An 18,212-nucleotide genomic window follows, 5' to 3' on the forward strand; every position below is an offset into this window, starting at 1 on the left:
ATACGACCATCATTGGCACCAAGGCAGAAGCGACTCTCATCGCTGAAGACGACACGTCTCCATTCGTCCCTCCATTCACGCCTGTCGCGACACCACTGGAGGCGGGCTGCACGATGTTGGGGCGTGAGCGGAAGATGGCCTAACGGTGTGCGGGACCGTAGCCCAGCTTCATGGAGACGGTTGCGAATGGTCCTCGCCGATACCCCAGGAGCAACAGTGTCCCTAATTTGCTGGGAAGTGGCAGTGCGGTCCCCTACGGCACTGCGTAGGATCCTACGGTCTTGGCGTGCATCCGTGCGTCGCTGCGGACCGGTCCCAGGTCGACGGGCACGTGCACTTTCCGCCGACCACTGGCGACAACATCGATGTACTGTGGAGACCTCATGCCCCACGTGTTGAGCAATTTGGCGGTACGTCCACCCGGCCTCCCGCATGCCCACTATACGCCCTCGCTCAAAGTCCGTCAACTGCACATACGGTTCACGTCCACGCTGTCGCAGCATGCTACCAGTGTTAAAGACTGCGATGGAGCTCCGTATGCCACGGCAAACTGTCTGACACTGACGGCGGCGGTGCACAAATGCTGCACAGCTAGCGCCATTCGACGGCCAACACCGCTGTTCCTGGTGTGTCCGCTGTGCCGTGCGTGTGATCATTGCTTGTACAGCCCTCTCGCAGTGTCCGGAGCAAGTATGGTGGGTCTGACACACCGGTGTCAATGTGTTCTTTTTTCCATTTCCAGGAGTGTATATAAGTATCACTTTGGAAATTCATCTGTCACCAGATACAGGATCTGGTGATATCATAAGCACTAAGTGAAACATAATTTTGTTAAATTTCAATGCTAATTAACATAATTATAAAAAAGTGATTCCAAGTTTTATTCTGTTGCCTTCTTTAGAGTTCAAAACTAGTCTTTTTAATATCACATTTTATGTCTCATTTCTGTAGCTACCTGGCTAATGTTTTCATATCCAACTCCCTCTTCTATTCATCATATTCTATAAGTCTTTTACATTCTACTTTATTTCATTGTCTATGTAAATGCTTCTGACTCCTTTCTCTAGATTTTATTATGTTTTATTTCCATTTTCTCCCTTCACTGCACTCTTTGAACTCAAACCTTATCATATTCTACATTGTTTTTTGGTTTTCTCTATTTTCATGTAACATGCACACCATGAATTCCTTCCAGATTTAGCTACCATATTTTATTTATAAACTGCTGGCATCCAGTTATTAGTACTTAGATTTTGAATCTTAGTAGCTACATTTCACTCTTACATCTAACTCCTTTGTACATTTTACATCTCTCTTCATCCATTATTTATGGAAACATTTGCTTTCCATTAGCCGCACTATCCTATTTTACTTTTTTCTTTCTGTCTGCATCTTACAAACAAGAAACAGCTAGTAAATGAAAAAGTCCAGTGGTCCAGTGTCTATTATCTCATTATTATTTCATTTGTGTGTCTGCCAGTATTCTTCCACTAGGTGTGTTGTTGCCATATATCATCAAACACAATTAATGAGAACTTAGTGAGTGTTTTTAAAAAATATTTAGCATTGCAATATTAGGACTTGCAGAGAGCTTCAAAAATATCAACTGAATTTTTCACAAACATCAGTTATGTTATAATATTATTGTATAATATTACTATTGAATGTTCCCCTCTGGTCCACTGTGTGATCAGAAACAGTCTATTCTAATATCATATTATTTTATCTTGATGTTTCCTACATTTAAATAAGTGATACAGCCCACTAAAGTTTCAATGTTCTTTCTTTTTTCCCTCAAAACAATCATCACATTGCTCTTGTTTATTTTGATACAGGCTGTGAAACATTTTCAAATACATCTGAGCACTTACCAGAACATTGAGACAGAGCTTCAAGTTTTGATACTGGTTTTCCTAATGGCCACAATTCCTTCTTTGTGTCATATTCCTGTTTTCCAGAAGAAAGTGGCCTCTTTAACATTTCACCCCCACTTCTCAGGTTTGGTTTCAAGCTCTCAGGGGACATGCTCAGCACAAACTGGATTGATTAAAATAGACTGTGGTTAGTGACTAAATGATTGCTCATGTCAATACATAAGAAATATAACCATATTCTACGAAAATTGCACCTGAAAGAGTACAACAGAGGTAGGAACAGATGCAACCCATGAACTTCAATTTATATTAAAAGAAATTAAGTGCCTGAAATTAAATTAATATTAAGAAATTCAAAGAAAGTACAAACTGATTAGAAGGGATGTGATAACCAGCTGGGAAATAACTTTTTCATTGAGTATATTAATCTAAAATAACTCTTTAATATTTCTTGGGATAATATAAATCTAAACTCATTAAAAAAACAAATAGCATAGACTGCATTTTATAGTAATGTCATATAAAGATAAGTTAATCACTTTTATCAAGCTGACTGCTGAGAGAAACATGGACAAAAAGCAATTAAACTCTAATTTTGACACAAGGAGGTCATCAGTAATAGAAAGTAAAGATATGGAAGAAAAGTAACTACTCAGCAGTTACATAAAATAAGCCATGGAGGGCCTCCATTCACAGAATACATCACATAACACAATACAATGTAAAGTATCAATAAAATCAACAAAAGGTAAACATGAAAACCAGTCACTTGAGAGAGAAGAGAAGGCAGCTGCCATGAGACAAAGACTGGAGCAGACATATGTCTGCTTGTGTCTGTATGTGTGGATGGATATGTGCGTGAGTGCGAGTGTATACCTGTCCTTTTTTCCCCCTAAGGTAAGTCTTTCCACTCCCGGGATTGGAATGACTCCTTACCCTCTCCCTTAAAACCCACATCCTTTCGTCTTCCCCTCTCCTTCCCTCTTTCCTGATGAGGCAACAGTTTGTTGCGAAAGCTTGAATTTTGTGTGTATGTTTGTGTTTGTTTGTGTGTCTATCGACCTGCCAGCGCTTTCGTTCGGTAAGTCACCTCATCTTTGTTTTTATATATAATTTTTCCCATGTGGAATGTTTCCCTCTATTATAAAGTAGAAAGATAATTATATAAAAAAGAAGTAACATCAAGTGTCATCATGGCAGTAGTGATAGGGAGCCAGAGAAGATACTGAAGAAGACTGGTGAGAACATAAGTGACAGAGTTGGATTAAAGCTAACAGAATCAAATATATGGTATTGAGCACATTCACAGTTGACAAATTCTGAAGTACTAACTGTGTCTGAAGATAGCATAGACACATTCTATATTTTTCAGATTGCCTGATATTTTGTTGCATAACATGCACCCAGCTTTAGTGCAATTTTTATCATACACTTTTAGTCAGGTTCTGTTGATGTGATGATCATTTTTGACACTAGTGCTGTAATTACGCAGTTCTCATTGAGCATCAGTGTACAATTTATTTTGAGATGCTGGTACATGATTGATTCATATTGTCAGAAAAGTATAAAGTTGACTACCACCGTGTCATTTATAAGTGATATATTCACAGGATATGACCCTATTCAGTAACAAAACAAATTACAATGGTTTTTTTTATAAAAATCAGGGGCTTTTCAAAATATCATGGCAATTACTGTGAACCCACAAATATTCTTCCTTTTGTTACAACATTTACTCCAAAAGGAAAAATCAAGAAAATAAAAAAAAAAAAGTTACTGTTTGGACTTCCTGGAAGTCAATTTCTGCACGTAGTAAATTACAGTGGACTCATTTAAGTGGGTTCATAAGAAAAACAGGTTGTAAACTATTCAGTAACAGAACAAGTTACAAAAGGTTTTTATGAAAATCAAGGGTGTTTCAAAATATCATGGAATAGATGTTGTAGTCAACTCACAAACATTTTTCCTTTTCTCATAATGCATTTGAGACACACTTCAGATTTCTGAAAAATAATCTGAATACTCTGGTACAAAATTCATCAAGGATTTATACAAAACCTCAAAACTGAGATGTTCCCTGCATCCCTAAAAATGTTTTTAATAGAGGAAGAAGTTTACAGTGTGGCTGAGTACTTGAGCATACAGTGAGAAAAAGTACATACTATAATTAATAAATATTATGTATAATATTAAGGGAAACTATAATTACAGATCAATGTAGGGAACTAAACTGGAATTAAAACCACTCATGTACAGTAAAAGATACACAAAAATGTATTTTTGTATCTTGTGTAAATCATTTAGCAATATGAATGTCCTGTGGAAGCTATTGTATGTTTTTACTGTGGAACCTGTGATAAGTATATTGTCCAGATGTAAGAAAAATGATGTGACCTATAAGTACAAACCTATACAAAAGATAATCTACAGTGTCAATAAAAACCACAATCATAGTGTACATGCACTGAGGGGACTGTCAAAATTTTAAAATCTTTGAATTTACTACATCTTATTGCAGTTCTCACTTAAGCACTCTGTCTTCCCTTCTTTGAACTCCAAATTGATTTCATAAATGATAGACATATACCTCATAACATTTTCATATCTTGTATACATTTTCAGTCATAAAGTGATACAATATATCTCCTTTACCATTACTGTTCTTGTGTTTTTAGTGAACCATCTAGCTTCAATTATCTTATTCTACATTTTTGTACAATAATTTTTGTATAAATGCTCTCATTAGCAGAAAGGTGAAACTGCTCGTAAGATACCTATGTTCAATGTGTTAAATCAGTATTTCCTTTTGCAAATCAAATAAGTCAGTTACTCTGATTAGTATTTGAAATACTAGCTGATAATGTGAATATGTAAACAAAAATGAATAAAATAATTACAATATAAATGTTACCAAATAAAGATGTTTCGGTTGAATTTTGTATAATTTTAGATGAGTTCTTTTATCAAAAGTTACTTCCATGTATCATTTTGAGCTACTGTTTATACTATAAGAAAGTGATTAATTGATTCAAAAAATGAGAATGTACTATAAAAATACCATTTTACAAAATTTAATATAAAACAAGTATAAAAAGTGTCAAGGAGACACAGAGTTACTGTCTCACATTGGCTACAGGTCAAGACAAAATTATTTATATGGCATACCTTATAGAATAAAGCTAGTGCCAAACCTTTTCGGTATTCAGGAGAGGCTTCAGGTGGCATTTTTTTGGGCTGTATTTCAGAATCCAGAATTCTGAGTGCCTTTTGAAGTGTGTTCATTTCATATATATTTTTGTCTTCAAGATACTTTTCTAACTCTGTAGCATGTATCTGTGGATATAGAATTATGGGTTTTAATATCTATAAGTAAGAAAAATACTTTGCCAATATTAACAGTAGACTACCATTAATTTTGAAGCTCAAGTGCAGTATTCTCTGAATATACCATGAGCTGAAGAACACATATAGTTATGAATTTCCTTGCTCATTCTTAAACAGTTTTCATGTTGATAGAGAAATGGAACATTTACTAACAAATCTGAGCTACTGCAGGTTTTATGATTATGTGAACTTTAACACTTTAACTAAATGTAACTATGTGATAAAGAACATACAGCCACTCAGGAATATATGTGTTTGGATTTATACCATGCACAATTTTTCCAATAAAATATTGCTGTGATGTTGGTAAAAGACTCGTGATTGAAGTTCATTTATATAAAACAAATGCAAACACTTCTGGGGACGGTGACAGCTGTAATAAAATCATTTTAGCTATTATACCACACTTTACTGTAAAATGAACTAGATAAGCACCGATAATTTGACCAATGAAATTCTTATTATTTAGGCACATGGTGAGACACTCATAATGTGGTATAAAAACATAGAGTTTAGACTAGAGACAGAAATGAATGGCCTAATTCCATTACCAAACATGTCTAAAAAATCATTAGGAAAGAAGATTTCTGGAAAACCTACGCATACCAACATGGGCCTACAAGGAGAACAACACAATCTTTCAACAGAAAACTCACATACACACACACTACACACAGACACACACACACACACACACACACACACACACACACACACACACATTGGCCATCCAAACTCTCCAAATATGATGTGCTCAAATGTGAGCTAACTGAGCTAGTAACAAACTTCCAAGCTAACATATACAACAACAAAAATATGCCATCAATCATGAGGTACTACCAAAATAAAGTAAGTTCGAAGAGGAATATAAGAACAACTCTGTGTTTCTCACTTAAGCTTAAATATGATCAGTGATCATGTAAGCAATGGACTATAGATGGGCAAAGTCGTTCATCCTTGGGAATTAGTTCACTGGTGATTGCTCTTTTTTGGGAACAGTTCATTTTTACACATTCACTCTTCATAGTGCTTGGTATATAGTTCTTATGAAAAACTGAAAATTAGTGCCAAAGGTGACTGAAGATGGAAGGCGCCAAGAGGGGGCACTTGCCTCCCCCCTGGAGTACCGAGTTTTTATTCATAACAGAATTCTCACACACTTGTAATTTTCGTGATTCTGCAAAACATTTCATTCAGCCAACTGTAGTGTTATGTGGCTGATTGCAGTGAAATAATATAAGGTGGCATACGAAAAACTGGTCCTGAGTACAGACTGCTCATCAATTACGCACAATTTGTTAACCGCTGCAAGCAGAATAGATAAACATGTAATAATTAGGCAGTGAAGAAATAACAAATAAGCTAATACAAACATCTTCAAAACAATAGATGATGATTGGTAAGTGACAATGAGAAGTCTATTAATAGGGGCCAATTTTTCGTGCGCCTCCCTGTACCACTGAAATAATATTGTAGGAGTTATCATATTCTCTTTACAAAATGTGACACCATACACTCAGTTATGAAATGTGGGCCTCATTCGGTTGTAAGTCAGTCCCTTGGATCAAAAAAATACAGAAAATGGCCACCACTCATGTGTGCCGTGCTGATGTCCTCTGCATGTGTAATGACAAAAAATCTTGCCTTTTTATAAGTATTTCTTCTGCTGTTTATTGAAAGAGTGAAGTAAGTTGATACAACATTTTGCTACCTGAAAATATGTATTTATTACATACTACATAATTTTTATGCAATTTACATAATTATAAAGTACATTTTAATTACCGTTCGTGGACACTGAAGAGAATACAAAAAGAACGAGAAGTTCTAAGTTCAAAAAAGGTTTGAAACAGATCTAGAATGGGCATGTGAAGCAAGCAAAATGAACAACAACTCGATACAGAACTATGAGCTGTCGGCAGTGGAACTGTGATGAGTTCTGCCACAAAAAAGGACAAGTCCGGCCGAGCAAGACCAAGACCGAGACTGGCAGGAACAGGACCAAGGCTGGAACAATACCGGCCGGTGTGCCATTTTGGAACATGACCGACCGTTTCCCGTTCCTGGGAACTATAAGTAGAAAGCTGTGACTGACACTGAGACAGACGGGAATAGATCTGAGGCTGGAATGAAACTGGCCAACGTGGTGCTGTGGGAACGAGACCGACCGTTTCCCATTCCCGGGAACTATAAGTAGAAAGCTGCAACTGAAGTGAACTATGAAAGACCGTTCCTGAGAATTCATTCCTAACTCATCCTGTTCATCTTGGTGAACCATTCCTTTGCACCCATTAGTTCTTGAATGACCCATCTCTACAAGGAACTTTACAATAGAGATACAAGGCTGCTTCTCACAGTGACTTGAAGGATCCATGATACACAGCTACTGTAATTGTTCTCCACAACACAGGAATTTAAGAGATTAAATATGAATATGAAACTTACTCTGTGCTGAAGCTGGAAAGTATATAAGCACAAGTGTCTTAGAGCATTAACAAAATATGAGAGTGGACAGTCACGTTTATATGGTATCAGAGGAACACCTCCTGGGCTGTGAGCAGCCCATAACGTTTCAGGAGATGAGCATTTGCTGTGCCACTACCAGACACAGTACCAGAGTGTATCATACAACAGGCTGTTTCAGTGTGGCACCGCAAACAGTAAAGTCAGTCCCTTCCTAGATGGTGCCAAGAACTACTTTTTAAAACTTATACATGAGATTCAAATAGTCCATTATTCTGCCAGTAGTTATTTTTTTGCATCACAAAGAGTGCTGAAACCCAGCCCTATTTGATGCATCTGCCAAATAGATCACAGCTGCATATTTATATGTTGATCACCAGATTTAACTGACCACATGGCAACACACAGCCCAGTTACTGTTCGAGATTCAGTTCCAGTTGGCTACAGTAACTGGATAGTTCTCATCTGCAATCATCAGTTGCCAACCAGTTCCAGTTACTAGACAGTTGATGTCAACTGTTGAAGATTAGGGAAGGTGGTAGTCCTAGAATTTATTTATTGAGAGGTCGAACTTTTGAACTGTTGGATATTGACTCCTTAGTCATTTGACAGATTCCAAAGTTGACTTTGATGAATGAAATTATGTACACTGTATTGTTAGGAACACAGATGATCAAACACTGTATATTCAACAATAAAGTTGCAAAACAGCAAAGATGAGATTCCAACAAACTACTGTACAAGGCTTCAGTAAAGGATAAGACAGCTTTGTTCCCAATATCCCCATGTTTTCCAGATGTAAATTTGTGAACTCTTGAAGTCCCAGAGCCTGGCAATACCAATTATGCTTAACCTTTGACAGTGCCTTCATCAAAAAATCGGCTTGCTTTTTGCTAGTACTGACTGTCTTGACACTGAACTTTCCTGCATTAATTAGGTCATGAATATTGTGGTGCCTCATGTCAATGTGTTAACGTTTGAGCACAATGCGCACTGTTGTGATTCAGTGCAAAGGCATCTCTATTATCAAAGAACACAATTATTGATGTTTCACAATGTATAATGCACAATTCATGGAGAATTTCTTGATAGGCATGTACTCAGCTTCAGTAGTCAATAGAACAACTATTTGGCACCATTTAGAATTGCAGAAACTGCTGCCCCAATTAACTTGAACATAAAGCCAGTCGTTGAATGCCATTGATTGAGATCTGATGCAGAATTGGCATCCCAGAGGCCTCCATTTTTGACTGTTCGACTTTTTCGGAACGTTAAATGTGCCTTTGGTGTATCTCATAAATCGTTTGACTGCTTTTGCTTTGATTTTTTGACAACTGGAGTTATTTACTTACAACTCTAGCAACACGTACAATGTGCCTTGAGCCAAATATAGGAATGACCCACTGGCTTTCTGATAAGGAATGCAATGCAATGCAAGTTCTCCTTCATATGTCAGTTTTTCTTCAGATACTTGCAGCTTCAAACCAGGTTCAAGTGGATGTGCAACTGGACTGATCTCTTGATTCCTGTTTCATTTTGTTGTCATGCCAAGACACCTATTGCATTCACCAAGATCTACCATCTGAAATTGATTCATTAATTCTGTCTTCATTTCTTTCTTCCACTTATGATTTCTATTTAAGATGATGGTTAAGTCACCTACAGAAATTGCTAGAATGAGTATACTATGCTTCTCAGTTCTATAGTAAATTCAGGGACCATATTCTGATTTTCTCAGGTTCATTTTAAATAATGTTGCATCTGATTTCTGACACCAAATACATTACACTACTATGCTTCCCAGTTCTATAGTAAATTCAGGGACCATATTCTGATTTTCTCAGGTTCATTTTAAATAATGTTGCATCTGATTTCTGATACCAAATACATTACACCTGTTGTAGACCACATTGTCTTCTTCACCTTGCAAACCCTCGTCTCCTCCCTATTCTTCATGTACCCTTCAAGTTGATGGATGTAAACTGCTTTATCAGTATCACTATATAGGACTGCAGTTTCAACATCCATGTGTTTGAGGTGAATAGTAAACTCAATTGTTCCAGCCAACATGGTATGAAGTGAACAATGACAAACAACCAGCAAGGATGTTCCACAAAGTCCACCCCTGGTATCTGGAAATAAACTTATGTGACAAAATGAGTTTTGTAACATTCAATTTGACCACCTGACATTTCTTATTTTGAATACCCATCTCAAATTGACTGTCTTCCTGTTTGGTAGTAAATCAGTCAAACTCCAAGTCTCGATTCCAAGCAATAACCTACATTCATCACATAAAACTTGCTTCCACTTTTTACAATCATCATGACTCATTGTTTCTATATATGGATTTAGCTCAGAAACATCAGCATTGCAACCAAAATTACCATTCAAATATTTAGAATTCAGTTTTCTCTTATGTGATGATTTTTCACTTTCTGGCTGCACACATGATCAGTGTGCCTACCTGCTCAGTCACTTTGTGCCAGTTCAAGACAAATTGTATTTCTGACAACATAACAGGTTATGATGGTTCTGCTCCTTCTTCAGTGAAGTTATGTGCTGTCATTGGCTGTACATTGCCCACGCCATTATCACCAGTCTGATTACTGTTCAATATAGTGTTTCCTCAGGTGCTCTTTGAATTTTCAATAAATTGTACATCAGGAGTCTTTGGTGAATTTGGTTCAGTCAGAAGGTATTACATTCAACAAAAGAAATTCCTTGGATTTGCGTTCTAACTTCGTTTGTTTTTCTTTCGGTATATGTATAAATGCTCAACACCCAGGGCCATTAATGATTGAGATTTATCTGAAAACAGCTCCACAATTCTTCAGGAGTTACATTTCAACCAGCTTTTACTGGAGACTGATTCTTCACATAAATTACTGTGTTAATGGCTTCAGTCCAAAGCTGTATCATTAGTCCGGCATCTGCTAGCACTGATCTTTCTTTTTCAGTGATTACTCATTTCAAGCATTCCACAATTCTATTTTATTCTGGTGTGTAAGAAATTGTCCTTTCAAATCAGATTCCCTGCCCCTTTTAGAATGACTTCAAACACTCTTCAACAAGCTCTTTTCCATTATCTGTTCAAAGTATTTTAATTTTTTGACTAGGTTCATTTTCTGCTCAACATTTGAACTCAATGAAAGTATCATAAACTTCTTTTGTTGATTGTAGCATGTAACCAAAAGACTCTCTTGACATACAATCTGTAAAAGTGAAAAGAACAAACTCCTCTCCACTGAGTCATGCTCATTCATCCAGAAACTTCAGAATCCTCCTTGTCATGTAGATATTTTGCTCTTCTACTTGTTTCAGGGAAATGTTGTTGAGACTGTTTTCCTTTTATGTTAGAGATACATGGACCTAAATTGATTTTTGTCCAGTTCAGTACATCAGAAAACTTTTTCTTAGGTAAGTCATGTTTGTATAGATCAAATATCCCAAGATTCAAAGTCCCAATTTATAACTGTTGACTTCTACAGCATTTGCATAGTCACAAAGTTCAGCTAATCAATACATGCCACTTATTGATTGATTGATTTATTTATTTATTTATTAATCCATTTTCATCTACAGCTAAACAATGTGCAAGAGATATTTGGATTTTTATGTTAATATTAACAGTTTTACATGTAATATATCTTTGTACTTAACAACACACATTAATTTATCAGTTAACGATGAATACTTAAATAAATGTTGTTACACTATATACAGAGAGATGAAATACAAATGTTCTTCTGAATGAGACTACATTAGGTTAACAAAGAAAAATTTAGTTTTGTAGGTATTCATTTACTGTGTAAAAGCAGTGATCAACCAAGTACGACTTCAATTTACATTTGAAGTGACCAATGTTTTGTATGTGTTTAATGGTATCTGGTAAGGCACTGTATAGTTTGATACTAGGATGGATAAGGCTGTTTTGAAATGACTTTGAGTTGGAACTTCAAACATGTACATCCAGTTTTTGTCTTGCATCTTAGCTGTGTATTGTGTGATTTTGAGTGATGAGTGGTCTTTTTGTATGTGTTTTGCTTTAAATACATTATATTTTCAAGTACATATATGCAATGAAGTGGCAGGAAAATCCTTTTTTGAAAAACATAATCCCATACCAGAGGTGAGACTGTACAACTGCATAATATACATACTGAAGGGTGTTGTAGCTGGTACAATTTTTGTTCATTTGCGCAATATCTGCTTTCCATTTCAAGTTGTCTTGTAGATGAAGTCCAAGAAATTTGGTACAGGCTGTTTTGGCAGTTGTCCGTCCATATAGCTCTAGATTGGGTTATATCAGATTTTCTGTTTGTGCTGTGTGTATATCTACAGCTACAGTTTTTTCAGTGTTTATTGTTAAGTCATTGTCATCAAAGTAACATGTTAGCCTGTCAGTGGCTTCTTTTATGTTTTCTTACAAGAGTTTCTTCTGAGTTTCCTGTAATTAGAACACTCGTATCATCAGCAAATTGAAATATTTTACTGCTGTCATTGCTTATGTTTACATCATTGACATAGAGTAAGAACAGAACAGGACCCATTACTGATCCTTGTGGCACACCATATTTAACAGTCAGTAGCTTGGAATTATATTTCCTAATGACATTGTCCCTTTCTTGATCTATTTCCACATTTTGTTCCCTGTTCTTAAGATAAGAGCTGAGCCAGTTGTTAGCTGTTATCCTAATGCCAAGATTTTCTAGCTTGTGTAGCAATTTGTCATGATTTATGGTGTCAAATGCCTTTGACAAATCTAAAAATATGCCCACGGTAAGTTTTTTGTTGTCTAATGCTATCAGTGCCTCTAATAGAAAGAAGTGAACTGCTGATTCGGTTGAACTGTTTGCACTAAATCTGACAGAATGCCATTATCCTCTAAGAAGTCTGTTAGCCTCTTATTGAAAAACCTTTCTAATAGTTTTGGGAAAACAGACAGCAGTGCCAGTGGTCTGTACTTAGAAATATCATCTTTGTTTCCTTTCTTGTATAATGGCTTTACTTTTGCTATTTTCAAACATGAAGGAAAAATTCCTTAGCAAAAGATAGGTTACATAGGTGGGTTAAGGGCTCAGTAATCAAGTCCCCACACTTCTTTACAATGAAATCAGGTATATCATCTACACCTGCAGAGTGTTTCATTTTGAGACTTTTTATTGTAACCTGCACTTCTACATTTGTTGGGTACGGAAACATTAATCTGCTTGAGAGTTTTTTCCCTGTTTCTGTATGCTGTTTTCTACTAGAAGTCTGTTTTAGTAGTTTCTCTGTTATATTTATAAAATAGTTATTAAACATATTAGCTACTTCCTGTGGGTTATTAATGTTTTCCAAGCCAGCCTTTAATACTATATTATTAACTCTGTTTTTGTAAGATTTGGTTTCTGTTTTTTTTTTTTTTTTTACAACTTTCCAGGTTTATTTGGTTCTGTTTGAAGCATCTTCTATGTATTTGTCATTGTCTCATTTCTTTGCCTCCTTTATTATTTTATTTCAGATAGATTTACATTTTTTTAAAGTAACTATCAAACTCCTGAGTTGTGTTGTAGCTTCTTGCAATATTGTGAAGGGACCATTTTCTAGCACAAGATTTCCTTATACCACTGGTAATCCACTTGTTGCTTTTAGTGGTTTGGGTTGTTTTGACTTTCAATGGAAAAGCAAGATCAAAATAATATTTGAAAATATTCGTGAACGTCTGAAACTTATCATAAATGTTATCTGTATTATACACTAGCTCCCATGATTCTTGTTGGAGATAAATCTGGAATGTTTGTACTGCAGTATTACTGAAAGTTCTGCCAATGTGTGTAGCCTTCCTCATATAATTATAGGATGGATTAGTGTTTACACAAAAGCTTATAGCCTGTGCATGATGGTCTGCCAGTCCAGCTTTAATTACAACTGATTTATATTTTGTTTTGGAGCTAATTATTATTTGGTCTATAGTAGTACTAAAATGATTCATTTCACGTGTAGGCAAGTGGATTGTAATCTCCAAATTATTGGCTGTTAATATGTTCATCAGCTCAGATTTTGAATTGCTTCACTTATTAAAGTCTAAATTTAGGTCTTCACATATAAGAACTGTTTTTCAATTTGTCACTACTTTATTTAGTATAGTATCAAACTGAGTGTTGAATTTTTTTAGGTGGGTATATGGAGATCTATATAAACATATTACAATTAACTTGAATACTGGAATTTCTATGCCTGATATTTCCAAATCTTTCTTAGTGTTTAATGATTCAACATTGTCTAAATAACTGAATTTGATATCTTTCTTTATGTATATGCAGTTCCCTCCATGTTTTAACTGATTTCTACAAGTTTGTGCTGCCAATACATAATCCGTTATTTTCACTGTCTTTAATTCATTTTCTTTCAGCCAGTGTTCAGTTAAGCAAAGTATATTGACATATCTGAGTTCACTTGATAACAAGATTTTGAGCTCTCTTACTTTATTTCTAAGTGACTGTATATTCTATATAAAAACAAAGATGAGGTGACTTACCGAACAAAAGCGCTGGCAGGTCGATAGACACACAAACAAACACAAACATACACACAAAATTCAAGCTTTCGCAACAAACTGTTGCCTCATCAGGAAAGAGGGAAGGAGAGGGGAAGACGAAAGGAAGTGGGTTTTAAGGGAGAGGGTAAGGAGTCATTCCAATCCCGGGAGCGGAAAGACTTACCTTAGGGGGAAAAAAGGACAGGTATACCTGTCTTTCCGCTCCCGGGATTGGAATGACTCCTTACCCTCTCCCTTAAAACCCACTTCCTTTCGTCTTCCCCTCTCCTTCCCTCTTTCCTGATGAGGCAACAGTTTGTTGCGAAAGCTTGAATTTTGTGTGTATGTTTGTGTTTGTTTGTGTGTCTATCGACCTGCCAGCGCTTTTGTTCGGTAAGTCACCTCATCTTTGTTTTTATATATAATTTTTCCCACGTGGAATGTTTCCTTCCATTATATTGACTGTATATTCTGATGAAGAAGAGTGACTTGGTGAGAATTTAGATTTGTTCTGATTGTACTTGGTTGACCACTTACCTTTATTCCTGAATTTAAATTATGTGGGAAATCTTCATTCTCATCTTACTTGAGTTGCAGTTAGTACTGGTGTTCCAGAGATGGTTCCACCACTTTACAGTATATGCCACACTGTGCATTATAAAATACATCAAACTACATGCACAGTCCATATATTATTGTTTGACTAAGTGACAGCAGGTTGTATCCAAGGCATGGAACATACATGACATCATTCATGGTTATCTACTTACTGTTGTCATCACTGGTAACTTCGAAATAAATGTGACCATCTGCAATTGCTCCAATATTCCTGTTATCTGCTGCATAAACTTTTAGAGCTGTGATCGACTGGAGACTGTTGAATGAATCTGTTTTATTCATCATGTAGCATGTACATCTGGAATCTACATATCAGCCTTCACTGTGGTTTCTTCTTAGTCCTATACTTACTCATATTATGACCAAGTTTCTGACATTTATAACATTTCCATGAGTTGGAATTTCAAACATCACAATAGATGTTTGACTTCTGGCATTTATAGCTCTGCTTACTAGCTGCCAGCACCAAATCTGTAGTCTTATTTGTGAAACCAAATTCACAATTCATACATTCTTGAATTAATCACAGACTCACTAGACTCACTAAATCATTTGTAATATTGATACCTGAATTATCAATTGCCGTTAAGGGTTGGAAATATGCTGGAAGTTCACTTACCATACTTGCAGCTCCATTTTGCTACCAACACTTAGAATTTGTTGAGCAAGTGACAGTTTTTGACAGATACTTTTCCATATTTTTCTCAGAAGTCAATCATACATTCATCAAGCATTGCAGCAGCAAAGTATAACTAGGTAAACTGTTGCCTTTGAATGCAGGTAATAAATTTTGCCATGCATCTTTAGCAGTAGTGCTCCATGGGGTTTTCTATATACAGATGAATTTATAGTTAAACATATTTTACATAGTGCTTTTTGAACATTCTTTGGATCTTTGTCAGTGTCAGAAACTGTTTCCAACAGACCCTCATGTTTTGGTTACATTTCCATTGCAAATTTCCTGTCACTTTAGTTAGCAATGCCAGTTAACTTTCCAGGATAAAACAGCAATTACCCACCCAAAGGCATCTACAACACATTCAGCTAGTTCAACAAATAAATCTTGAAAACTTCTTAAGAAAAATATGACAGAACCACATTGAATATATGTGAAATATGGTAACTTCATGAGTAAAAATCATAACAACTGTCACAACAATTGATGCCATGCAGATATTTGTGATCTACTTTTATCAGTTTCTGAACAGATGATCCTTTTCCAACATGGAAGCTTCACTAATCTCTTCCTGTGTCCATAACCTATTGGATACTGACTCCAATTAGTCCTTCACAAGATTATAAAGCAGGTTATCAAGCACTATTTATTCAGCAGTATATTCACAAAACTGACAAAAAATGAAAAAAAGAACAGCAAACTACAACACAAGGCTTGAATAAAGGATAAAACATCTTTTTTACCAGTATGAACATTTTAATTGTGTTCCAAACTGAGCTGCAATTAGATTTGTTAGTCACATGTACTGTGTTAGGTTAGATTAGGTTCAGAACTTTACATCAGTGCCACACCTTCTCAAAAAGCAAAAGATGAGTATACATAAAATAAGAGAAAGGCACCCATACACCTCTAGCAGTTTGATGTACGGAGCACAGTAATATGGCAACACTCTTATTAAGGGAGTGTGCAGTTTGGTGTCTGTGTGTGTGAATATGCATGCTATTGCTGTAAAATGTGCTAGTGTTCAAAAGCTAGTGTGAATGCTGTTTTCTGCTCTGTGTTACTGTGCTCCAATCATCAATCCAATATAGACGAATGGTTGCATTTCCCTTATGTTACATATTGTTTCATCCAGGAATTTCCATTATTGTTATTCAAAAACTGAGTGTACTTAGATGTACATTATTGTAGTAAATAAAGTTCACTGTTTATCATGTGTTGCCACAGTTATTCTGTTTTTGATATAATTCCCTGTGACTTGACCATGGTAAGTTGTAAGTACATCACTTTCCTATAATTACAGAATTCTGTAGCTTGGGGTTTGCTTCCTGCTACCATTATGTTGGGTGCCTAAATTATTGTTGAAAACAACATTACACCTGTCATGGAGCACCACATACAATAGTTAAAATTAAGTGAAGCTACAAAAACAAAGTGTCTGCATCCTGGATACCACTGATACTTGTTGAACTAAATTCTTGTGTGCCTTTGATAGCAAGTCCATGAGACAAGGGTGCAGCTACACAAATATACAATTTGAAGACAACTAGTTTATTTCACTGACAAGTGCAGACAGGAAAACACTATCACTGTTAATAACACACTAATTGACGAATGACTGTCAGTCAAAGATATTAATGTAGTGCAGGCTATAGTGTTCCATAGGACCTTTCCTCCCTCCACCTCTTGTGATTCTGATAATATCATGACATCTTGAACAATGATACTGGTTGTCATATGATACCATACATAAAGTACTAATCTATAATGTCATCACTTTCAAGATCTCACACATAAATCTATCAAAATATGGCCTCTGAAGTACATTAAGCATACTAATAATTTTCCATTATCACCTACCAGATCATGACTGATTCCACCAAACACAATTCTTGGTTTTGAAATCACTTTTCCCACATTCTTCATGTCCAATTTGAATAGAAACCCAGCATTTACATAGGCATGAGCATTTTGTGCTCTTGGCATGATCTGAAATAAACAATGTTGCTGTTAATAATATAGTAATTTTGCGGTTATTAACAATAAGCAAAAATGACACGCAAAGATTGTAATCAAAACAATAAATGTTTTGCAAGTAAAAACACAAAATTAGCTATGTATTGACCAAACTGTTTATGGCTTCCATAAGAAGATAACATTTTTAGCACCCAAATAGGAAATAGTTGTGCTTTGCACTTGTGATATAGTGGCCCATGAACTTGTACCTCATCCTACCAACCCCTCCCCACCTCCTAATCATTCTCCTCTCTTATTCCAGTTTGCACTTACAAACCTCACCTAATCAATCTCATCTGCTATCCCCCATCTATATATACACCTGCCTACTGACCTGCAAGCCACCTTATAATCTTTTTATTTATTTTTGTCCTTGATCTCATTGTGTATCCATGTCAATTTCCATTCATTTTCATCTTTCACTACCTGCAGCTCCCTTAGTTTTCATCTTGTTTCCCCATATTTCATCTGTTCCATCCTTTTGTGGTTTTTATGTTGTATTTTGGCATATTTTTGTGGACTTATTGCACATATTTCTACGTTATTTAGGTATATTTTCCTACTCCATGGATCCTTCCTTATCTCATATGCGCCAAAGTTTCCTTATCCCTAGCCAAAACTTAGTCACACATACTGTTCCTGCATTGTTGCTTGGCTC

The 18,212-nt window shown here is 35.9% G+C and overlaps 1 protein-coding gene across 2 annotated transcripts in view; it reads right to left on the reverse strand.

The window, feature by feature from the left end:
- Window positions 1–18,212, reverse strand: part of LOC126419914 (uncharacterized) — a 257,958-nt gene that overhangs the window by 98,372 nt on the left and 141,374 nt on the right. For both annotated transcript variants that reach the window (XM_050087192.1, XM_050087193.1), the window contains exons 10-12: window positions 17,399–17,527; window positions 5,040–5,207; window positions 1,872–2,037 (exon numbers count right to left, since the gene is read on the reverse strand). In XM_050087192.1, coding sequence (XP_049943149.1) covers window positions 1,872–2,037; window positions 5,040–5,207; window positions 17,399–17,527 — 463 coding nt within the window. The remainder of the gene's footprint in view (window positions 1–1,871; window positions 2,038–5,039; window positions 5,208–17,398; window positions 17,528–18,212) is intronic.

The sequence above is a fragment of the Schistocerca serialis genome, chromosome 9, assembly GCF_023864345.2.
Source record: "Schistocerca serialis cubense isolate TAMUIC-IGC-003099 chromosome 9, iqSchSeri2.2, whole genome shotgun sequence".
In the NCBI taxonomy this organism is placed as follows: domain Eukaryota; kingdom Metazoa; phylum Arthropoda; class Insecta; order Orthoptera; family Acrididae; genus Schistocerca; species Schistocerca serialis.